Genomic DNA, 26,067 nt, shown 5'->3' with positions numbered 1-26,067 from the left:
AGTCACGCTCAAATGGCTACGGTTCGCTCAAACTTGTGCATGTTCAAAAGTTGGAGAAACTTGCAAGTTTGGAATAAGTTTTGAATATGTTTTGACCACGTTTTGGTACGGATTAGTACGAATGACTACTCTGAGGTACAGCTCAGGTACGGATCGATACGGATTACTACGTTTCTGTCTAGACATAGCTATCCGCGCCGTATGTGTGACTGGGGTATAAAGGCCAAATTTCAGATTTCAGTCCAATATCTCAACCCAAACTAAGTTACTGAGCAGAAATGATCTATTTTACACCATCCACCGCCCAAACAATGACAAATTTCATTCTAATAACCGTTTTTTTTTCTAAAACCTGGCTAAAAATAAAAAACAGTTTTAATCTTACTAATAATTTATTCAACAACAGACAATGTTACATCATCAACAAGTTTACATAGGCTAAATAATGTAAGTCTAAACATGATTACAATTTTGTTCTCGGACAATATCCTTGCACATTAAAAGTCAACTGTACATATCTATGCTAGCTAAAAGTACACTGCAAACAACACGTGGATTTGTTACTGATATCAACTTAATGTACTTACATTCTCTCTTGAAAGGTCACATGCCCTAAGAATCCAAGAATCTATTCCTAACTCCTACATACAAAACCCTCATCCATTTGGAAAACAGTCATGTTTGTTTTAAGTTGGAATAGCACACAAAATGCAAGAATTTGTGCTTAAAATAAATAATAAGGTCATATGAAGGAAAAGCATTATATCTGTATTTCAAACATGGAGCGTGACAAAACCTGCTGCCTGGGAATGAACAGTAAAAAATGACAACACATCTTAACAGCATAAAGTGACAGTGATGTTTTGTTGTTTCCTTTTTTGTTTTGGACTTAACATCATTTTTTCATCAGTATTTCAGTTATGTAACGGTAGGCAGTTAAACTACCCGGTCCAATACTCCTGGATTCTGTACCAGTGCCAGTACAAACCTATTCTCTGTAAGTAAATGCCAACTTCTCCACGTGAATCAGAGGTGGATGAGGAAATGATTCCTGAAGCAATGTCTTCTATCAAAATGTCACATGAACATTAGCCTCACCCCTGGATCAAACTCGCCCTCTCCCTACCGAAACAAGTGGACAGGCAGTGATGTTTTGCAAATAAAATCATAAAGTGATGGCTATATTTATAGAGCTATTAATCAAAACACTGTTTACATATCACTGAAGAGATACATTAAAATGCCCATTTGGTGCACAGCTATATTTGCATGACAATAACAGAAGTAAAATATAAAACTCAACAAACGTCCAGGTTATGGCAGCACTAGCTCATAAATTACATCACAAATTCTCTTTACATGAACAAACATGAATCAAATTGATTACTTGTATATTTTCTATATTCTCTTCTTTACACACAGGATTAAAGTACTTTGAGACATTACTGAGGTTCTGATCCAATACTTGTATGGATTGTGCAGGATTTGCTTCTTTATTTCAGTGTTTGAGTTAAACACTTTTTAGAAAAATATTTATTATTATGTATTGAGATTTTTGTTGCATTTAACATCACACAGACACAATCATAGGTGATACAGTGACTTTCCAGCTCTCTGTGGTGAAGGAAGATCCCAGGTATCTCTCATGGCACTAATGCAGACATAAGTAGAACCACCGACCATCTGTAAGCTAGATGAATGGTATCCTCACATGAAAGAATTCCACACCCCAAGCCAGGTATCCTCACATGAAAGAATTCCACACCCCAAGCCAGGTATCCTCACATGAAAGAATTCCACACCCCAAGCCAGGTATCCTCACATGAATGAATTCCACACCCCAATCCAGGTATCCTCACATGAAAGAATTCCACACCCCAAGCCAGGTATCCTCACATGAAAGAATTCCACACCCCAAGCCAGGTATCCTCACATGAAAGAATTCCACACCCCAAGCCAGGTATCCTCACATGAAAGAATTCCACACCCCAAGCCAGGTATCCTCACATGAATGAATTCCACACCCCAAGCCAGGTATCCTCACATGAAAGAATTCCACACCCCAAGCCAGGTATCCTCACATGAATGAATTCCACACCCCAAGCCAGGTATCCTCACATGAATGAATTCCACACCCCAAGCCAGGTATCCTCACATGAATGAATTCCACACCCCAAGCCAGGTATCCTCACATGAATGAATTCCACACCCCAAGCCAGGTATCCTCACATGAATGAATTCCACACCCCAAGCCAGGTTTATGAATAGGGATTAACTAAATGTACACATACACATACAAGTATTGAAATTGCAGCCTCTCAAATATGTCAAAACTGACTCACCTTTCTCAACTTTCCCGCAAAACAAATACAATATATATAAATACATTACTATCAGCTGTGGAATGCTTTTTTCATAATATAAATATACTGAAAATCAGGTTTTACTTGACAAATTAACACTTCTTCTTCAATTAAACTAAATCTTCTATAATGTTGTGCAAGTTGTATGAGGTACTTATTTGTCTACTTAAAATTTATGAAGGTTTTTAGTCCAAATAAAGGTAAATGAACAGCAGAACATTCTAAATACTTAAAGGCTTTAACTTTTTCACTAACCTCAACCGTTTTTATAAATATTACTCCCTTCTAATGTAAAATCAATTCTAAACAAGTTTTAACTATGTAATACAATGATAGTGTATATATACTTTCAACACCTATATAATTACATATACATATATACATATTACAATCATTAATAAGTCTTAACATTACATTCTGAAACCTATATATACAACATGAATTAGATAGATTCTATGTTTATTGCACAATAGAAATAAGAAATGCATGGTGTCTACATACAGACAGTATACTGAACAAAACTATCCCCAATACTATAAATATCACATGCACTTGAGGGCAACAGCAAACAGTGAACATGAAAAAATGTCAACCTAGGGTCTCAAAGCTTTCAATGATCCAGATGTTTTAGACTGGTGCTTCTTTCCAGATTTCCATCATGACGTCCATAGGTAATTTGAAAGAAAAACTGAAAACCAATACTGACCTTCAGCAGAAGCTATAAGTATCTTTCATTCAAAAGCTCAAGATAAAATAGTACATACAAATTGTACTACATGTAACATTAGCAATCAATCTAGGGAGTATTTTGTTCAGTATATTTCTACCATGTCAAATAAAAAACTACATTAAATAAAAATATCACATTACACTTTGCATACTATTAAATCTAAGGTGACAGAATTTACTATTACAGAAGACAGTCAAACACATATTATTCTGTATGTTGGTGCTTGAAGTTTGATGATTTTTTCAATATCAAACACCAAAATTTATGTTCACATGATCATTCTTATATAGTAACTGTGATATAAACCCTTAAAAAACTATTACACTGCAAATTTTAAATCCAAATCCTTTTGAAATATGATTACCTGAAGTGCCCAGTTACAATTTTACTTCTGGTATTAGATGTAACTGTGTCCTGCTTTGTTAAGAATTTTGAACACAGAAAAGTAGATGAAATTTGAATAGTTTACATATATTTTTGTTTGAAAGTGCCATTAACCAAAGCATTTATCAGAAATAGTTTGTTTCACAGACTACTCTCCTGGAATTATATACATTTCATCATATTTTTTAATAAATTGAACAATTTATTCTACATAGCTTTTTATGTAGTTTTCATGAAATATTTCAGAAAAATATTAATAAATCAATTCAAGTTTTCTAGACTACTCAGTTTCATTTTGGAATGTAGAAATATGACACCTAAAGTCAAACTTTGTACGCTCGGATCAATCGAACACCAACCTTCCCTCGTATCAATCATCAGGTCACGGCAATATACAGTGTATATTGTGTATATCTATATAGTGTATATTGACCCATGGCTCAAACTACTAATAACTTAAACAAACCTTGACTGTCCCATTGAGTTCGAACAAACAACATTCAACTGTATTCTTCAATAAATTAAATGTTATGATATTGCTTGGTGTTCCTTCAGAATGTACATGCCAGATCTATACAGAAATATGAGCCGTGCCATGAGAAAATCAACCTAGTGGCTTTGCGACCAGCATGGATCCAGACCAGCCTGCGCAACCGCGTAGTCTGGTCAGGATCCATGCTGTTCGCTAACGGTTTCTCTAATAGCAATAGGCTTTGAAAGCGAACAGCATGGATCCTGACCAGACTGCGCGGATGCGCAGGCTGGTCTGGATCCGTGCTGGTCGCAAAGCAACTATGCTGATTTTCTCATGACACAGCTCATAACATCTTAATTCAACATAGTATGCTTGTCATAGATATTCCTTCTCTGTTCTTGAACTGTACTCTTCCATCGTTTCTGCTCGTCAGAGACGTAGTTGATAACGGACTTCTGGCGATTCATGCGTGGCCGCGTTCCACTTTCAAACTGAGGTACCTGTGACACTGTCTGGTCATCCTGTAACAAAGAGATAGGCATATACTGAAGGTAAGATGTTGTGTGATGAATGTTTTATTACAACAAAAATTTCCATTAGAACATATGAAAGGAATGAGTCAACTAGACAAGATTTTTCTTTCTGAACGAAATATGAGACAATAATGACCTTTAATTTTATGAATCACTGCCTCTTCAAAATTTCAATAACTGGACATCAAAACATAAACATACATATACCAGCTTGAAAGAACAACACTACACAGTCTTCAACTGCAATGCCAAACAAGTTCTGTCAGAGAAGACAGTGCACTCTACAAAGTTCAATGCTTGACAGTAAAATAGGACACATGTGTTGAAACTAGAGCTATCACTTGAGTTATTCATAACCCTACAATACTGCACTGCCTGAAGAAACGAACATTTCTGAATTGACAAAATAGATTCAAATAAGTTAAGAAAATTGGTTATGTATCTTTTATCTTCATCCATCTTGTAAAAAAAATGGGACACACTTCTAACTTCTAAACTTCATGGACTGTGTCTTTTATGATGCTGGGTGATGATGTTGAACAACTTTCTTCAGTTTAAATCAAATCCATTCAATATGAACACAGAGGGAGTGAAAGTGCATCAATACTTAAATTTGAATTTCTTCATAAAATATTGGAGCTAGTGTGTCATATGTGGGCAATAATGAGGAACAACTATTTTAAGTTTGAAGCAAATCCATCCTGTAACAATAGAAATGAAGAGAAAGTTTATCAAAACTTTAACCAAGCTGTGAATGCAGATGCATATGTAAGGTCGAGTAGGATAGCTCCACATACACTAAAAATTTATTAACATAATTAAAAGTAGAGCATTTTTGTCAGAAAATCTTGCAACATATTTAAATGGTTATCAATATCAAATAACTAATAAAACACTTTGCCAGTTTGCATTGTCAGAGAAAAGAAGAAGAGATATTTCCTCCTTTGTAAAGAAAACTTATCACATAGCAAACAATGAAAACACTTCACACTAACACACTCTGAGTTGTAGAAGAAGCACAAGAACACAGTTTGAGAACTGATGCACACAAACACAATTTGAGAAATGAAACACAAAATCACACATGAGTAAAGAAACACACCAGTGCAAACATACTCTGAGAAATGAAGCACAAGTACAACTTTGAGAAAAAAATGACAAGAACACTTCCCTTAATGAAGCACAAGAAAATTTCTATTATAAGTTTCCTTCTCATCACACCAAGCTGGATCAATATCTATGCATTCCTCTTGTAAGTCACTTCAACATTACAACTGAGGTACATTTTTCCTGTCTAGCAGCCTTTAAAGCAGTGAGGAGTGTATATAATGTGCCATTCATTTTGCATGTGCTAAATTGAAGCAATTTTTATATAAAGCAAGTCTGAAATCTGATATGAAGCATGAGCAGGAAATTACATCAAGACATAAACACTTTACTAAGCTAGACTCTAAAGTGCTCATTTCTGACTGAGCTAAACTTTGCTTGACAGTTCCGTCTTATACAGTAATTACTGAGATAGCTTTTGCTCAATATTGCCTTATTCCCCACATGAATTAGAGGTGGAAGACTAATGATTTCAGAAACAATGTCTTATTTCAAATCGTCATGGAGAACAAACACCTCATCTGGGGATCAAACTCACAACTCGATAATCTGCATATCTGCGCTCTTCCTACTGAGCAAAGTGGGTGGGCCTCTACAGCTCTAGTTGCTCAGCTATATTGGAGCTTGACAATTCACCCTGAAGCTCTCATAATTGAGACAGACTGAGTTAAACAGTAAAACTGATCACTCTTTGTCTAGGCAGTCTAACCAAACAACAGTAACAAGAGCTGTCAGTGGACAGCGCGCTCGACTATTCTCAGTGCTTGATAGTATAATATAAGCAATGAGTAAAACTTTAACATTACAATAAGCATATTCAAGGTCGAAAAGGGGCCATAATTCAGTCAAAATGCTTGATAGAGTTGCCTCCTCCTTTTTATAGACTGGGGTCATGATGGTAAACAAGTATGCAAAATATGAAAGCAATATCTCAATGGACTTTGAAAATATTTGGGGTGGTACGCAAACTTTAACATTTATTCTAAGTTGAAAAGGGGCCATAATTCAGTCAAAATGCTTGATAGAGTTGCCTCCTCCTTTTTACAGACTGGGGTCATGATGGTAAACAAGTATGCAAAATATGAAAGCAATATCTCAATGGACTTTGAAAATGTTTGGGGTGGTACGCAAACTTTAACATTTATTCTAAGTCGAAAAGGGGCCATAATTCAGTCAAAATGCTTAATAGAGTTGCCTCCTACTTTTTACAGACTGGGGTCATGATGGTAAACAAGTATGCAAAATATGAAAGCAATATCTAAATGGACCTTGAAAATATTTGGGGTGGTACGCAAACTTTAACGTGTGTGACGCTAACGCCGACGCCGGGGCGAGTAGGATAGCTCCCCTATTCTTCGAATAGTCCAGCTAAAAAACCAAGAAGGTCAAGATGACCCTGAATCGCTCACCTGAGTAATATGAGCAACACGTTTCAAATGTCAAACTGATGCTAAAATATTAAGAAAGTCAGTAGGTCACATTCATAGTCAACGCAATTCAGTTTTATGATCGGTGTGCAAAACTGTACATGACGTCCAAATTTAAAGGCTCTATCTTAAAAAACAAGGAAGTAGGTCAGCAGGTCAAGGCCACAGTCAAGTGACATCATAATACTTAGAGTCATCAGACAATTATTATTAAACAGTCTTGGTAATAGGATCAGATAATTTTTCACGTATTTTTCCTATAGAACTCATATAATAATTAAGTGACCCCGGGGCAGGGCCTCTTTTAACCCCAGGGGCATAATTTGAACAATTTTGGTAAAGGACTACTAGGCAATGCATCATATCAAAAGCCTAGGTCGTGTGGTTTCAGACAAGAAGATTTTTAAAGTTTTTTCCTATATAAGTCTATATAAAACATGGGACCCCCAAGGCAGGGCCTCTTTTCACCCCAGGGATACAACTTGAACAATTCTGGTTGAGGACCATAAGACAATGAATGCTACAAACAAAATATCAAAGGCTTATGTCATATGGTTTCAGAAAAGAAAATTTTTAAACTTTTTTTCCCATATAAGTCTATGTAAAACTTGGTACCCCCGGGGCGGGGCCATATTTGACCCTAGGGGGATAATTTGAAAAATCTTGGTAGAGGACCACTAGATGATGCTACATACCAAATATCAAAGCCCTAGGCCTTGTGGTTTTGTACAAGAAGATTTTCAAAGTTTTCCCTATATAAGTCTATATAAACTATGTGACCCCCGGGGCAGAGCCATATTTGACTCTAGGGGGATAATTTGAACAATTTGGTAGAGGACCATTAGATGATGCTACACACCAGATATCAAAGCCCTAGGCCCTGTGGTTTTGGACAAGAAGATTTTTAAAGTATTTCCTTTCGTTTGCCATGGCAACCAGAGTTCTGCATGGAATTAAATTCTTTGAACAATTCTGAAAGGGGGCCACCCAAGGATCATTCCTGTGAAGTTTGGTGTAATTCTGCCCAGTGGTTTTCAAGAAGAAGATTTTTTTTTAAAGCAAAAATCCAATATGCAGATTCCATACAAAGCACTGTTAGTACTAACACTACTAATAACTTCACTATAAATGGCAAACTTCACTACAAATGGCAAACTTCACTACAAATGATAAACGTACAACTATCAGAAAAGAAAGGATGAGATTTCACAGCATATATACTATCAGTCATCAGTGATATATCAATTTACACTGCATTTCCTTATTAGATTTTAAAAACAAGACAGCTATGCTAAGTAAAAGGACCACTAGGTAATATTGTAAATGAAACATCTCTGGTGAAAACCTCACATTTTTGGAAAACATTTTTAAATTTTCAAAATGAAAACTGATAAATCCCCTTTGGAAAGTCCAAACTTCTACATTACAATATTACACTGTACAACTTGTAATTGCGAACCATACAGTATTTAAGGTGGTGCTTACCAGGTTTGGCAATATGTTCATACAAGGTGAAAAACAACTGCAGTATTACCAGGACAAAAATATTGCATTTTTTAACATTTTTTTTTTAATTTTCCCTTTTTAAACATGATGTGAAAGGTCCATCCATGAATGGTACAGATCAAGATTGGTGATCCATCTAGCCTTCCATGAGAAGACAACTAAGAAGTCTTTTGTAGGTTTATCTATCTTTCTGTTTTTACTCTGGTGGCCCTTAAAAAAGGTCAAAAGGAATCATTTGTACAAACTTGAGAGAAGTCTATAGAAGGATGCTACAGATGAAAATTTGGTGAACTGCTCTAAGACTGATTTATTTTCAGCTCTGTTAGCCCATAAAAGGAGTGAAACCATTTTGGACAAGCTTCAGAGAGGTCCATCCAATGAAGCTACAGACTAAGTTTGGTGAAAATCCATCAAGTGGTTCACTAATGAGAAGATGCTTTAAAGTTTTTGTATTTTTAGGTCAAGCGGCTCATTATAGGACTGGAACCATTTTTATAAAACTTCAGAGATCCAACCAAGGAAGCTACAGACTACATTAAGTGAAGTCCCATCAAGTGTCTTGTGAGAAGTAATTGTTCAAAACTATGGTTTGTAAGAAGTCCTCTTGCTGCCCCTAAAAGGAGTCGAGCTGAACAACTTCAACAAACTTGATAAAATTCCATGCCACAATACTGTGAAATGAAATATATAACTTCTAATCATATTGCAATGTATGTGTGATGTTCAGTCTGAAGTGACCTAAAACCATGAAATTTAGGAAAAAATACCATTTTCTACAAAATCTTTGAAAAGGGGCAAACTTTCACTAGATGTCATACATTCATCTGAACTTATTCAACATTTTAAACAAGAGGACCATGATGGTCCTGAATCGCTCACCTGTCCCAACATGACCCAGTTTTGAACTGAGTATGACATCGTTTTTTTTCTATTATTTGACATAGTGACCTAGTTTTTGAGCTCATGTGACCCAGTTTTGAATCTGACCTAGATATCATCAAGATGAACATTCAGACCAACTTTCATACAGATCCCATGAAAAATATGGCCTCTAGAGAGGTCAAAAGGTTTTTTCATTATTTGACCTACTGACCTAGTTATTGATGGCACGTGACCCAGTTTCAAACTTGACCTAGATATCATCAATATGAACATTCTGACCAATTTTCATGAAGATCCACTCAAAAGTATGGCCTCTAGAGAGGTCACAAGCTTTTTCTATTTTTAGACCTAATGACCTAGTTTTTGACCGCAGCTGACCCAGTTTCGAAATTGATCTAGATATCATCAAGATGAACATTCAGACCAACTTTCATACAGATCCCATGAAAAATATGGCCTCTAGAGAGGTCACAATGTTTTTTCATTATTTGACCTACTGACCTAGTTATTGATGGCATGTGACCCAGTTTCGAACCTGACCTAGACATCATCAAGATGAACATTCTGACCAATTTTCATGAAGATCCATTCAAAAGTATGGCCTCTAGAGAGGCCACAAGGTTTTTCTATTATTTGACCTACTGACCTAGTTTTTGAAGGCACGTGACCCAGTTTCAAACTTAACCTAGATATCATCAAGATGAACATTCTGACCAATTTTCATGAAGATCATGTGAAAAATATGGCTTCTAGAGAGGTCACAAGGTTTTTCTATTTTTAGACCTAATGACCTAGTTTTTGACCGAACCTGACCCAGTTTCGAATCTGACCTAGATATCATCAAGATGAACATTCTGACCAACTTTCATAAAGATCCCATGAAAAATATGGCTTCTAGAGAGGTCACAAGGTTTTTTTATTATTTGACCTACTGACCTAGTTATTGACGGCACGTAACCCAGTTTCAAACTTGACCTAGATATCATCAAGGTGAACATTCTGACCAATTTTCATGAAGATCCATTCAAAAGTATGACCTCTACAGAGGTCACAAGGTTTTTCTATTTTTAGACCTAATGACCTAGTTTTTGCCCGCAGCTGACCCAGTTTCGAACTTGACCTAGATATCATCAAGATGAATATTCAGACCAACTTTCATACAGATCCCATGAAAATTATGGCCTCTAGAGAGGTCACAAGGTTTTTCTATTATTTGACCTACTGACCTAGTTTTTGAAGGCACGTGACCCAGTTTCGAACTTGACCTAGATATCATCAAGATGAACATTCTGACCAATTTTCATGAAGATCATGTGAAAAATATGGCCTCTAGAGAGGTCACAAGGTTTTTCTATTTTTAGACCTACTGACCTAGTTTTTGACCGCAAGTGACCAAGTTTCGAACTTGACCTAGATATCATCAAGATGAACATTCTGACCAACTTTCATAAAGATCCCATGAAAAATGTGACCTCTAGAGAGGTCACAAGCAAAAGTTTACGCACGGATGGACGCACGGACGCACGGACGGACGACGGACGCTGCACGATCACAAAAGCTCACACTGTCACTTTGTGACATGTGAGCTAAAAACCTAAAGCATGATCATCCATAAATAGTCTTTCAGTGAATACATTATAGTACAGACCATTTCAAATGTCTTTTACATCTCTGTAAAATAATATAGCCATCTGCTTAAACAAAATTAATTTACACCCTTTATATGTATTTAACTAATGCGAAGAAACTCTTCTGTGACAACCCAAATCTGACTCCCAGGACCTGGATTGATCAAACCTGGTAAAAAGACTACAAGGTTATGTAAAATACATTGGGTCTAAGCCTTGCCATCTGAAGATATTTGAAACTTTCTATATACATCATGCAGTCATAAGGGGAAGACATGAACTCCTGTCATGCCTTTCACCCATGATTTTAAGCAACAAAATACTTTAAAGCAAATTCTATTAAATTTCTTTTAATAATTTTGAAGGACATTATTCTAGATATTATTTCTGGTAAATCATATCTAATTCTATCAGCAGCTTCAGCTAATTTTTTTGAGTTTAAATAAATGTATTGCCAAAAGATACATGGCAACCAAAATAAATTGTGAAAAAAAATATTAAATTGTTTTCTTCTCCCCTATTAGAATCTTTTCTTTAAAGTTCCACCAAGATTTGCCAAGGAGTTTCTGGGCAGATGCCATTTATAAATAGAGGTATGAAATGCAATCACAACAGCTCACCACTGTACACGTGCAGGTGCTGGTGAGGTATACTAAGTGTAAGTTAGAGATTACATGATTCTACTCTACAACAACATATATAGACCAGTTATTGACCAGTTTATCACTGTTGTAAACTGTCTTTTGAAATTTATGCATTCATTCAAATTTGGAAAAGTGTTAAAGCAAATGGAAATTTTATTTTTTAAAGTGTATGGGAACTACATGTAATGCAATTTTAAGGCAAACATGGTATCTATATGATATTGACAATGACTATCATTCTTTTAAAACACATTTCTATTTTCATTCTAATTAACTTCAAACAATTCAATACCCAGTCCTTCTGAACTTATGGCAATATCTGCAGTAAGTAAACACTTGAATTTTATTGAACTTTCCTAATTTGCATGAATTCTTAGGACTTTTTTATTTGATTCAAAGTCATAACAATACAATTTAGGTCAAATGGTGACTTTTCCAGCTTTTGATGGTGAAAGAAGACCCTGCTGACCTAGCAGGAATTATTTCATCATGGTCGAGCATCTTGGTACATCCAGGACCAACCTTAAGCCTGCTGGAAATGCTGCCTCACACAAACAATTCTTCATCCTGAGAGAGATTCTGAACCCACTTCGGTGAGGGGTAAATTGTTTAAGAATTCTTATAAATTTGAAAATTTAATTTAGACGAAGTAACTGATAAAACTGCTTTGCTAAATGTATTTTTAGTTCAAATATCTTGAAAGAATGTCTTACATGACAGAAATACAACTGAAAAATGTAACAGTTCTGAAATTTAAGAGTCTTTATAAGACCATCCAGGGTTGGCATTAAAGCGGGAAATACTCGTGTTTCGGATGATGGAAAATACTGGTAATTCCCAGGAAATACTGGGAAATATGATTCAGACTAATATTTTATCCTTGTGACAAGTTATAACCCTTAAATAATTTCTGTAATCCCTATCCATTTGTGTTAATAACAGTAAGGTGAGAAGTAAATAATTGTCTATCTGCAGGTGAAACTGAGATAGACACTGCATCATCTATGACACAATGTCACAGTTCCCTTCAACCGTATATCAGACAATGTAACTGAGAACAAGATAAAACTGAACGCTTGAACAACCCAGGAGCCTCTTTCATGCCTATACATCAATCAAATCTTCTAATCAACACTTAACTATAGCATGTTGCCTCTGTGCCTTAAAAACTGTATTTAATGATCGATAACTGGTCTAGTTGTTAGAAAGTATCAGGCTGCCCAAGCCGTGTAAAAGTGTTACCAAATTAATCACCTCATCCATGTGCTCCTGGTAGGCGCCTGGTTTTCGCGCTATCAGTGGGTCCAGACACAACAAAAACAGCATGTACACTAGCAACAGCGAAGTCACACAGATTATAATTATCACAACAACCTGTAACAGATAATTCATAACATATCCTGAAAGAGACCATCATCACAAAACCCTGTATCAGATTATTACCCCCAAACTCCCATTTCAAGATAATTAAAAAATGATAATTTTGGTGCCCAAACAAGTATTTTTCTACAGTAAATTTCTAGGTGTTTAAAAAATTAGGGTTTGTACGAGTCCTTAACTTTGGGCACAAGAGAAAAATAAGAGGAAACCCCTGAAAATGTTCATGTTTTCTTTGGTTTTCATTCCAGCTGCATAAAAGAATGAACTGTACTAACTTGTATGTTTAAATTACATTTCAGTTACAAATTTTATGTCAAGAGAGTTGAACTTTCATTAACCAACTGCAAACATCTATCTTTTTACTAACTGGAGTTGAACTTTCATTAACCAACTGCAAACATCTATCTTTTTACTAAATGTAAACTTATTATCAAACTGTTTGATTTTTATCCTGTCACTTGCAGTATTTTCTACCTGATATCAGGGTGCCGTATATCTTTCTTGATATACCGTCAGTTGACATGTGACCAGTGATATACGGTCAGTTGATCATGTGACCTTATGATCGATATTGTTGTCATAAGAAATTTTGCATTGAAACCATCACCATTGTGTTGGAAATGTCCAAAGTAAGAAAATGAGTGGTCAAATAATGAGTTTTTATTCAAAAACGAAGAAGTTATTGTGATTTTGTCGATGATTACGTCATTAAATAAATGACGTCATTACCAATATGACGCCATTAAAATGGTTGTCGCACACTTATTTTTGTAAAATAAATTGCCAAATATTGGAAAATGAAGAAATGACAAGATAAACAGAATAATAGGTTAGTGCCTAAGATGGAGGAAGTTTATCTGGCTCGGCTCCGAACGTTATCAGGTTCGCCTTCGGCTCACCCAATAACCTCCTCCACCTCGCCAGATAAACTTTCTCATCTATGGCACTAACCTATTATTCTCTATATTCAACATTGTACATTTAAAAATAATTCCAAGCAGATGCCTTACCTTGATTGTGGTTGTATTTCTGTTCTCATACTTGCACTCACACATAGAACAAAATGGCTGGTTTACAACAAAAGGACAATTACTGAAAAAAAAAAAAATCATTTACAGTTTTTGAAAAGATATTAAAGTTAAATAATAATATTTATTTTATGCTAACTAATGAAATACTGTATTCTATCAGTTAAATATATTCATATTTCATCACTTACACTGTGAAAATATGAAATCTATATTTTCACACTGTGCGAGATATAGCTCCGCACCCTCATTACATTGTGTATGAATTATAAATTATTTCCTTAAAACTGCATGAAAATTGTAGACGCACTTTGTTCTTTATAGTATATTTCTCGATTCAAATTATTTTACTTAAAGAGAATTTCATACTGTTTTGCAGCAAAAAATAAAACAAAATGGTACTTTATGTTGCATGCGTCTTTATAACGTCACAGCACGTCTGACGTCATGTCTGTTTACACGCATCTGTTACCCGCGCTGAGATTAAAATAGTTGCAAAATACACATCTCAACGTAACTGAGCATAAAATAAAAAGAAAATTTGTCTGTTTTTTGTGAATATAGAATATATCTCACCTCGAAGTGAGAAAATTTTCACATTTTCACCAAATTTCAGTTATCTCAAAGTAAAAGAATCTGAGATACTGGGTTTCAACTGTATTAAGGATACTTGAATTATATTCAATTTGTGCTACTGAATAATAACCATGATCCTCAAGTTTCACAAACTAGAAAATATAACAGCATTTGGGAAAAAGAGAACTGTGTAGACAGTATTAACCTTTAGCCTGCTGGCGACAAATGGTTATGCCTTTGCGACCAGTACAGACCAAGATCAGCCTGCACATACTGCATATGTCAGTAAATAGCTATAGATAGCTTATGTTTTCTGTTTATATATGCACTGACTTTAAATAAAATTTGTATTGTATTGTTCGCTAGTCAGTCAGTAAATTTTCAGTGAACATCCCTTTGAATAATAAATGGTACTGCCCAAATTGAATGATGGACCAGTCCATTTTAGAAATTTAGCAGGGTGAAAGTTAAGAAAACATTGATGACAAAACTGAGGAAAAACTCATAATTTATTTCCAGCAAAACATATACATGTGAAAACGCAATGTTTAGAAACTGATTTGATATAATAAATTTTTACGAAAAAATCCACATACCAATTAGATGGGTCAGCATTTGGGCTGATATAGACTGTTTTATCACTTAGTGTGCTATTGTCGTCCTTCTTAAACTTTGGACACACACATTTACATCTAGCATCTTCAAAGCTCGTCTTTGACGGAGTACCATCCTTAAAAACAAATTTATCAACTGTAAACATCTGACATATTTTAAAAATCAATAATATTGTATCAATACATAGATCTGCCTTTTACCACAATATACTCTTATACTCACTTTCCACAAAATTAATGAAACATGACACAATTCAAGTAAACGAAGTAATAACATAGAGAGAAATTATAAGGTAGTGAAAAGTTGAAGTGTGACAAGTCACTAGTGACACTGACTTTTGGGATCCCTTAACCAAAATTTGTCTTCCCTATTTCTAAGACCAGTCCACATGTGAGGTTTGACGACATCAAGAGCAATAGTTAAAAGGAAGTAGTGGAACTGAGAAACTTGCCATAAAACTTTAACTGACACTACACCTATAGCAATATCTGACACCAGCAGTGACCTTGATCTTTTGGGTATATGTCCCTGAACCACAGGATTTCTGTCATTTTACAAAACCAAACTTTATATCAAGTTTGATGATAACGTTGACAGAGGAAGAAGACATAATGAAATTGAGAAGTTAACCTGAAAAAAAACATCAATGGCAATGCTGAAGCTAGGAAAAGTATAGTACAATTCTTATTCAAGCAAAAACTTTAAACATTTTATTTCCTTTAGGTTGAAAGACAGGACAGACAAACAGATGACTGAACAGTATTTCTATATTCCGAGACCTTAATTGTCAGTGTAACCGTGATAAACTTTATCATACTGCAGGGTTCCCGCTGTCGGTCGCCAATGGCGCCAAATGCGACAAAATATAAATTCTGGCGCTAAAAATCTTCAATTGGCGAATTTCATTGGCGCCTACAAGATAACCGTCGATCTGATCTTCTGATCTTTCTCAAGGACGCAATAAAGGATTATCCGATATTTAACACTCCACGAAGACAATACACAACGTGTCAATATCGATTTACACCTCGGGGCATAATTTAAAACTTCTCCGAGTCACTATAGAGCGTTCCTCCACGCAAGAACGATTATCAGTCAATTTGATTCGCCAAATTTAGCCCCGCCTACTTACACGAAAGCAAACGAAACGAAATATTAGCTGCGTGCTTCGTCTAATGCACCACCTTTTTATGATGCAAAAAACGCGAGATAAATTTACAGGTTATTTTAATGACAATCCGATTCGCCGAAGTAATCGAGACCGAGGAAATGCCGGAAATAATGACACGTCAAAGCGCGATCAAAAGATACACATATTCTCCGATTGTAAATAGATAAATTTTGCATAAGCGTTGTTAAAGGCCTAGATTTTGGCAGTGGGCCAAGGGATTTCTGTCTTCACCAGCACAGTTGGGGGCTAATGACCATCACAGTATGGTTCCAATTAACAAGGGTCAATGTTTATTGGAGAGTCAGTCTACCTTACAAGTGTATCAATTAGTGAGAAGGGGAAACAATGTAAAATTGATATATAATTGATAACTTTTAAAGTTATACTAGTTTGTTGGGTTTTTTTGGCATTTCTATGTAAAGAAAAATACTTGCTGATCAAACACAATAATAAGATAATCAGAAACTTATTTTCACAATAATGAAATATTGATAAACTTACTTAAAGAAATATGCAAGTTTTTATTTTTTCAAAGTCTGTCTGGAGAATTGTGATATTTCAGAAAATTGTGACTTTCACTCATCTAAAGCTTGCAGAATACTGTAAATAACATTTGTCTAAAAATTGAAAACAGTATGTGCATTTCAAAGTTACATAGCAAAGCATGAAAAAAAGTCACTTTTGGCAACATACTGAAAATGAAAATTCAGTATAGATGGAACACAATAATTTTAAGTTCAAATAATGTTGATTACATGAATACAAGAAACCCAGTTTCCAATTAAAAAAATATTGTTTGTCAGCACAAAGAACTCCTGAAGTTTTCACTATACTTGTGTTTTATTATCATTATTATTTTCAATATTATTACTGTATCTTTAATCATCCTTAATGTAATATAATAATAATAATAATAATAACAATAATAATAATAATTATTAAGATTATTTTTATTATTATTATTATCATTGTTATAAAATTAAAGTAATACTTATTATCATCTATATAATATCAAAATAATAATTAATATTATTATCATTCCACATTCACTGAACAAAAATTAATTTCTTTCAACTCCACTGCACACATCTTCATGGTCTAGTTGGGGTCCCTGCTGTGCTAATTGCCCTCTAATCAGTTATGGTTACATAATCGCTGACAAGCAGCAGATAAGATGGGAGTTGTATATTGGATTTGGGGGGGGGTGGGGGGGGACACTTATATAGTAGCGAATCTAGGCCTTTAAATAAATCTACGCCCGTTGGTAAATTACAGTCGCGGTCGTATAATTTCAATCAAAGAATTTCTGAGATACAAATGAACTAAAGCAGCTCTTTTGGTTCTTTTACTTGCCCAACGTAAAGCATAGATACACAGGGATAATTTAAAAAGCTCAATCCCAAAGCTTCAAAACAAAGTGCTAATAATATCTGTAGATGGTATTTTCGCTATACATTAGTATGTAGAGATATAAATTTAGTTTTATATATAATGAAACTTAAGCATTTTAAAAAGCTTTTCAAAAGTTACAAAATAATTTAAAACAACACTGTTTTTGATAAATGACATAAATAAATTTTGAAATAAAAAGTTAAAAGAATAAAGAGATAAATATTCATGTTTTAAAAACATCTATTTAGTGAATATGACCATTAAAGGGAGATAATTAAAAATGGCAAACTATATAAAGGGATAATTTTATAGATTGAGTAATTACTTTTGTTAAGAAAATGTTCTTGAAATTTTTTGAGAAGATTAAAAGCTATTTTTGATTCAATGTGATATTAGGATAAATATTCATGTTTTAAAAACATCTATTTAGTGAAAATGACCCTTAAAGGGAGATAATTAAAAATGGCAAACTATATAAAGGGATAATTTTATAGATTTAGCAATTACTTTTGTTTAGAAAATGTTCTTGAAAATAGTTGAGAAGATTAAAAACTATTTTTGATTCAATGTGATATTAGGATAGACTGGTTCAAGAGCAAATTGCATGGTTACTGTAAAGAATCAAATGAAAAAGAGATTGAAAAAGAAAATGGTATGTCGCCCATCACAGACTATTGGCTCCAACTTGAGAGCCACTGGCGCAAACTTTTCTTGATTGGTGAATTTGTTGGCGCAAAGTGAAATTGACCCAGAGGAAACCCTGCATGATAGGTTGTTGTGCCAAACATAGAAAATGCTACTGACACACCCATCATGTGGATAATGATCTGCAAGGCCTTCCTGTATATAAGCACTTCAATGTGTGTATGCCTAATAATGCAAAGTACAAATATTGTGAGCAGTGTGTGGGTACGGTTGGTAAAAGGTACAAGTACAATGTTTTGAATTAATTTATTTGTTCTTTGAAACACAACATTCCAACTGACACTACCCAACAGTCATCTTATTTGACAGGTCACAGTAGTTGCCTTAGTTCATATTACACAGGGCAATCATTGCCACATGATTGGTACACCTAAATCATAATGCACAGTGATGTTTTGATCAAACTATTCAGCACATCCTGCAGGTGTACCGGATAATTAGCCCAACTAACTGTGCACAAAAGGCTCTTTGATATATAGAGACCATTACATCTTCCGCGCACAACCCACTTACCATTCAAAACAATAGTGTATATAATCAGTGACGCAAATCACTTTGGAGGCTTCAAATACATATTTAAACCAATTTTTTTCACACTAAAAATTACATGTCTGGAAAGCTCATTCCAAATACAATCATGATATGTCTTGACTAATGAGAAAACCTCCATTTTGTAGGCAAAACACATTTAAACTCCATGTATGTCAATGTATTTTCTGCTTACACCGTTAAATTTCTACCTTAGTAAGTTAATCATGTAAAGCTGTGTATCGATCAGTCTATTTTTAAACCTCACCCGCTTGATTTGTATGTTTGTTTTGATATTTGCAAAATTGCACGTAAAACTGACTAATTTATGTGCAAAAGTAAACACTGCAAACGTGTATTAATATTTGGTTTACAATATGTACACCTTCAGAAATGCATTGAAAGGGCAATTACCAGAACTTTCATTTGACCTTTGACCTACTGACCTCAAAATCATTATGGGTCATCTGCTGGTCATGACCAACCTCCCTATTAACTTTCATGATCCTAGGCCCAAGTGTTCTCGAGTTATCGTCTGGAAACTGTTGCAGGTCACTGTGACCTTGACCTACTGACCTCAAAATCAATAGGGGTAATCTGCTGGTCATGAACAACCTCCCTATCAACTTTCATGGTCCTTGGCCCAAGCATTCTTGAGTTCTCATCCAGAATCTGTTTACCTGTTCCGGGTCACAGTGACCTTGACCTTTGACAAACTGACCTCAAAACTTGGGGTCATCTGCTGGTCATGACCAACCTCCCTATCAACTTTCATGATCCTAGCCCAATCATTCTTGAGTTATCATCCGTAAATGGATTGGTTTACGGTCAGACCAACCGACCGACATCTGCAAAACAATATACCCCACCTTCTTCAAAGGGGTGGGGAGTGCATAAAAAATGATATTCTGGTAAAAGGGTATGTGGTATCTGTTACTTAAATTAAGACCCATTTTATGCTGGTTTTAAAAATATCTACTGTAGAAAAGGGACGTTCCTGCCACTTACAACCTTTTAAGATTGCATATTATGTGATTTGGGATACAACCAATTTCACAGACTGACATTTACTGTACTGTATATCTGCCTCTACATCTCAAATATTTAGGATCAAAGCTGTGATGGAAATCGACGTGATTTAAACTTCATGATTTGTAAGTTCTACATGTATATACACAACAAACAGGTTGTGCGTGGAGGGCGTTTTAGTCTCTATATATCAAAGAGCCATTTGGGCTATGAAATCAGTCTGCAATTGAGACTATTATACCAGATAATTAGAGGCACTCCTGATTGAAAACTGGGTAAGATCAGAGTTCCAGGCAAAGTCAGGGGTATACAGCAGATCCATCTACAGTCAAAGAAATTGATCTGAAACCCACAGACCACCAAGCTTGCAGAATCTACTGGCCTGGATCATTTTCAACTGGCCTGAATCTTTGGTTATGTAGTGGTACTGTGCTCATTTAATTACATCTACTTTACATTCAATATTTTTTTCTCTTTTTTCCTTTTTCAAAATAAAAGCAAAGAAAAGAAAACAACAAAATTCAGCTGATTTATTAATATTAAGACTTTAAATTACCCGGCTTTTTGTCTCTCCTAGGGTACAAAGCCGGGCAAAAAGTGGACAAGTCTAAATGGCGACTGTTCCGCGTTTTTCTGCAATCATGTTCAGAAAACGCAGGGCTAACAAAAACAAGAGCTGTCGGAGGACAGCAACGCTCGACTATTCAACAGCCTTGTCAATTGAATGAATACAAAAGTTGAAAAAGGGGCATAATTTTGTAAAATGCAAAGTAGAGGTATTGAACCTCTGTACAGCATGTCATATCATGACAGTGAACAAGTGTGTGAAGTTTCAATCCTTTCAAATTTGTGGATACTGAGATACCAGCTTACATACAAAAACTTAACAAAAAACTGCTAAGTCAAAGGGGCATAATTTTGTAAAAATGCCAAGTAGAGTTATGGGACCTTCACAGTGCATGTTAGATCATGACAGTGAACAAGTGTGTGAAGTTTCAATCCATTCCAATTAGTGGATACTGAGATATCAGATTACATACAAAAATTTAACCAAAAACTGCTAAGTCGAAAAAGGGGCATAATTTTGAAAAAAAACAGAGTAGAGTTTTTGACTTGCTTAGTGCATGTCAGATCATGATAGTGAACAAGTATGTGAAGTTTCAATCCATTCCCATTAGTAAGTACTGAGATACCAGCTTACATACAAAACCTTAACCAAAAATTTCTAAGTCGAAAAAGGGGCATAATTTTGTAAAAAAGCAAAATAGAGTTATGGAACCTGTGCAATGTAGATCAGTTCATCACAGTGAATAAGTGTGTGAAGTTTCAATCCATTCCCACAAGTGGTTACTGAGTTACCAGCTTACATACAAAACCTTAACCAAAAATTTCTAAGTCGAAAAAAGGGGCATAATTTTGTAAAAAAGCAAAATAGAGTTATGGAACCTGTGCAATGTAAGTCAGTTTGTCACAGTGAATAAGTGTGTGAAGTTTCAATCCATTCCCACAAGTGGTTACTGAGATACCAGCTTACATACAAAACCTTAAGCAAAATCGGGACGCGGACGCCGACGCATGGGCGAGTGCAATAGCTCACTATTCTATGAATAGTCGAGCTAAAAAAGCTTAACATATTTATTCTTTATACAGTAATACAATATATGCTCCTTGTGAATATATATATGAAGTCCAAGATATTTTGTGTATGATCATCAAACAAGAGCTGTCAGTGGACAGCGCGCTCGACTATTCTCAGTGCTAGATCAGTCAGGGGTGTAACTGTTTAAAGTTATCGCAGTTTATAACCCATTTGAGTTACTGCTTATACTTTCATAACTTGTTTCAGTTATCATAAAATATAACAAAGCCCTCCTGTGCCAATTCCTCATTATGAATGAGACTAATGCAATTATTTCCTGAATCCTTGAACTTTTATCTTTCCAGCTATGCAGTAAATTTTTTTACGCAAGGCTGATAAAGATTTACAGCTATAAAACTCTTACCATCCCATTATGCTTATCAGGTCATGCTCAGACTAAAAGAGAATTTGGTTTGCCAGTTTGCTACTAATTATACATTAAAGGTCACTTTGTGAGAACAGCAAAACAACTTTTTTTGAATAACTTACCTGAGTTAACTATACTTTTATAACTAATACAGGTTATAAAATGCTTGAAAAAATAACTGAAATAAGTTACATAACTTGAAACAGTTACACCCCTGACTGTTGATAGTATAATATAAGCAACGAGTAAAACTTTAACATTACAATAACTTGAATAAGCATATTCTAAGTCAAAAAGGGGCTATAATTCAGTCAAAATGCTTGACAGAGTTGCCTCCTCCTTTTTACAGACTGGGGTCATGATGGTAAACAAGTATGCAAAATATGAAAGCAATATCTCAATGAACTTTGAAAATATTTGGCAAACTTTAACATTTGTGTGACGCTCATGCTGGGGCGAGTAGGATAGCTCCCCTATTCTTCAAATAGTCAAGCTAAAAATGATGGTCTTGTTCATTTTGTTAATTCATATCGACCAAACTAATGTCACACACTCTGCTGAAATAAAACCCGGCAGCACCGCATTTTAGACCTGTCCACAAGATGCGTTGGATTGAATGGTTATCTTTAATAGGAATGACATCACTATGGAATTCCCTGTGGTGCATGTTACAGAGAAATAAGCGATAAATGTACATACAAAAGGGTCATGATGATCCTGGATCGCTCACCTGAGTAATACAAAATGTATGAGCTACATGTTTCAAATGTCAAACTAATGATAAAATATTAAGAAAGTCAGTAGGTCACATTCATGGTCAATGAAATTCAGTTTTACGATTTGTGTGCAAAACTGTGTAAGTCATCAAAATTTCAAGGCTGTATCTTAAAAAACAAGTAAGTAGGTCAGTAGATCAAGGTCACAATCAAGTGACATCATATTACTTGGGGTCATCAGGTAATTATAATTAAATAGTCTTGGAAATAGGATCAGATGATTTTTTAAGTATTTTTCCTATATAACTCACATAATAACTAAGTGACCCCAGGGCAGGGCCTCTTTTAACCCCAGGGGCATAATTTGAAAAATTTTGGTAGAGGACTACTAGATAATGCATCACACCAAATATCAAAAGCCTAGGTCGTATGATTAATTGATTTCTGACAAGAAGATTTTTAAAGCTTTTTCCTATATAAGTCTATATAAAACATGGTACCCCCAGGGCAGGGCCTCTTTTCACCCCAGTGGTACAATTTGAATAATTTTGGTTGAGGACCATAAGACAATGCTACAAACCAAATATCAAAGGTCTAAGAGTTGTGGTTTCAGACAAAAAGATTTTTTTTTTTAAAATTCTATATAAGTCTATGTAAAACTTGCGACCCCTGGGGCAGGGCCATATTTGACCCTAGGGGGATAATTTGAACAATCTTGGTAGAGGACCACTAGATGATGCTACATACCAAATATCAAAGCCCTTGGCCATATGGTTTTGTACAAGAAGATTTTCAAAGTTTTCCCTATATAACTCTATATAAACCATGTGACCCCGGGGCGGGGCCATATTTGGCCCTTGGGGGATAATTTGAACAATCTTGGTAGAGGACCACTAGATGATGCTACATACCAAATATCAAAGCCCTAGGCCATGTGGTTTTGTACAAGAAGATTTTCAAAGTTTTCGCTATATAAGTCTATATAAACAATATGACCCCCGGGGCGGGGCCATATTTGACCATAGGGGGATAATCTGAACAATTCTGGTAGTGGACCACTAGATGATGCTACACACCAGATATCAAAGCCCTAGGACCTGTGGTTTTGGACAAGAAGATTTTTAAAGTTTTTCCTTTTGGTTGCCATAGCAACCAGAGTTCTGCATGGAATTAAATTCTTTGAACAATTTTGAAAGGGGGCCACCCAAGGATCATTCCTGTGAAGTTTGGTGTAATTCTGCCCAGTGGTTTTCAAGAAGATTATTTTGGAATGTTGACGGCACAGGCAACAGTATCGGACCTGGGACAAAAATATGTTTGTTTTCATCCTAAATGAGTTAAAAATGAAAAATATGTAGTGAAATATGAGCCCCCATCAAAATATACATATGTCTACTGAAGGCCAGAATCTCGAGAATCGAGCCTGCGAGCAATGGGTTCACTTCCCGGGCCGTTGTGAAATAAATTCTCTAGACAATTAAACAAACTACCTATCAATATTTCACGTGTACATTTAGCTACAAAATGAGACCGACCCCAAGTCTCTAGCCCTTCTCGTTCATGAAATATCTATCAGAAAACGAGTGCCTATCTGTTGAAAGTTCAAGGTAGATAGAAATGTGGCACAACGGAACGGTACGAAATCACGGACTAAAAGATGTTTGTCAGCCTAGCAAGGGTCAAATTCATTTGACATTAATAACAAGTATTACTAAATATGCAAATTATGGCCACTCACCACCGTCAGTATCATCTGCTACACGCGATATTTACTTTTTTATTTTTCCGTCGGTCTTTCAATTGTACTTTCCGCCATTGAAACCGATACGATAATATCAGAGTAATTTTGTGCGAAACGATGCGGTTCTGTCGGAGGTGTGTCGCTATTGGCCAATCAGAAATTGCGTTTAAAAATACCTTACGAATTCTGTTCAATGGCGTAGCATTCAATTGAAAGACCAAGGAAAAATTTGAAACGCCAATATCGCGTGTTTGAGAAGCTACTGACGATTGTGAGTGGCCCTAGTTTATGTATTTATTTATACTATTTAGTATTTTTTATTGAAATTGACCCTTGCTTGGCTGACAAACATATTTTAGTCCGTGATTTCGTACCGTTTCGTTGTGCCACATTTCTGTCTACCTGGAACTTTCAGCAGAAAGGCACTCGTTTTCTGATAGATATTTCATGAATGGGTAGGGCTAGAGACTTGAGGTCGGTCTCATTTTGTAGCTAAATGTACACGAGAAATGGTTATAGGTAGTTTGTTTAATTGTCTGGAGAATTTATTTCACAACGGCCCGGGAAGTGAACCCATTGCTCGCAGGCTCGATTCTCGAGATTCTGGCCTTCAGTAGACATATGTATATTTTGATGGGGGCTCATATTTCACTACATATTTTTCATTTTTAACTCATTTAGGATGAAAACAAACATATTTTTGTCCCAGGTCCGATACTGGTGCCTGTGGTTGACGGACGGACGACACACGCCGGACGTCGGACATTGAGCAGTCACAATAGCTCACCATGAGCCTCAGGCTCAGGTGAGCTAAAAATGACGGACACACTTTGATACAAAGATTAGGACTTTATCAACACATCCTGCCAAAATATTTCCTGGTCAACCGGGCCAGTGGTTTGGAAATTTTCACTGGTCACAGGCCACCGGACCACCGCTAATTTCCAAGACTACATCTATTCATTTCATGAAAAAAATATTGTCAAATTATGTATGTGAATTTATTTGTCATTCATGATTTTGGATGCGTCTATTCTTCTGTTTACAAGCGTTTACCTTGCATGATGCAGGTTCTAATTGCAAAGCATATAAAATTAGTGTCAATGAAATAAGCGTTGGTGATATTCTTATCGTCATCATGTCCAAATATCAAGTAAAACTGTAAATTATATGCTCTGTTTCGTTAATTTATTTTCACTCCATTACGGCTTCGGAAATGTTCGGCTTTTAAGCTGAATACTGTTTGTCCGAGAACATGAAAACATGTATCTAACCCAAAGTTTTACAAAGAGCACCACTATTTCTTTGACCTCTCCAAAATGCTAGAGTGGTTTCTACTAGTTATTTATAGCCGCCACCAATAATTCATATGACCAACTCCTCCAGTTAACAATGTGTAGTGGGAGGACAGTACAAGATACAGAAGGAAGAATCGCCGGTTCTTTAGCGCGCCAGGTCCAAAACACACATATATGGGGGATATAGCATCTAAATTATCTCA

The 26,067-nt window shown here is 35.5% G+C and overlaps 1 protein-coding gene across 3 annotated transcripts; it reads right to left on the bottom strand.

Annotated features, from left to right (window-relative positions):
• Window positions 1-918: 918 nt before the first annotated feature.
• On the bottom strand, window positions 919-25,793 carry LOC123552516 (proton-transporting V-type ATPase complex assembly regulator TMEM9-like). 3 transcript variants are annotated; one of them, XM_045342231.2, is made up of 6 exons: window positions 25,623-25,793; window positions 15,260-15,393; window positions 14,070-14,151; window positions 12,922-13,053; window positions 4,302-4,473; window positions 919-4,062 (listed from the first exon to the last, which is right to left on the bottom strand). In XM_045342231.2, exons 1-5 carry the CDS (start codon window positions 25,704-25,706, stop codon window positions 4,306-4,308), a joined length of 600 nt encoding a protein of 199 aa, XP_045198166.2. In that variant the 5' UTR covers window positions 25,707-25,793; the 3' UTR covers window positions 919-4,062; window positions 4,302-4,305. The 3 variants fall into 3 exon arrangements, with proteins under 3 accessions (XP_045198166.2, XP_053398021.1, XP_053398022.1); XM_053542046.1 differs by having other exon boundaries at window positions 919-4,473; XM_053542047.1 differs by having other exon boundaries at window positions 919-4,473; window positions 12,934-13,053.
• Window positions 25,794-26,067: the final 274 nt, after the last annotated feature.

Source organism: Mercenaria mercenaria, chromosome 4, assembly GCF_021730395.1.
Source record: "Mercenaria mercenaria strain notata chromosome 4, MADL_Memer_1, whole genome shotgun sequence".
Lineage (NCBI taxonomy): Eukaryota > Metazoa > Mollusca > Bivalvia > Venerida > Veneridae > Mercenaria > Mercenaria mercenaria.
Note: the sequence above shows the minus strand (reverse complement) of the source record. Positions and strands in the feature narration are given on the sequence as shown.

What these genes read in the sequence shown, in the direction of transcription:
- LOC123552516 (XM_053542046.1), bottom strand. Translation starts at nt 25,706, where the DNA reads ATGATGACGATAAGAATATCACCAACGCTTATTTCATTGACACTAATT. An exon ending in AATGCTGACCCATCTAATTG is followed by an intron (nt 14,152 to 15,259) that starts GTATGTGGATTT and finishes TTTTTTTTTCAG; the next exon opens with TAATTGTCCTTTTGTTGTAA. An exon ending in GAAATACAACCACAATCAAG is followed by an intron (nt 13,054 to 14,069) that starts GTAAGGCATCTG and finishes TATCTGTTACAG; the next exon opens with GTTGTTGTGATAATTATAAT.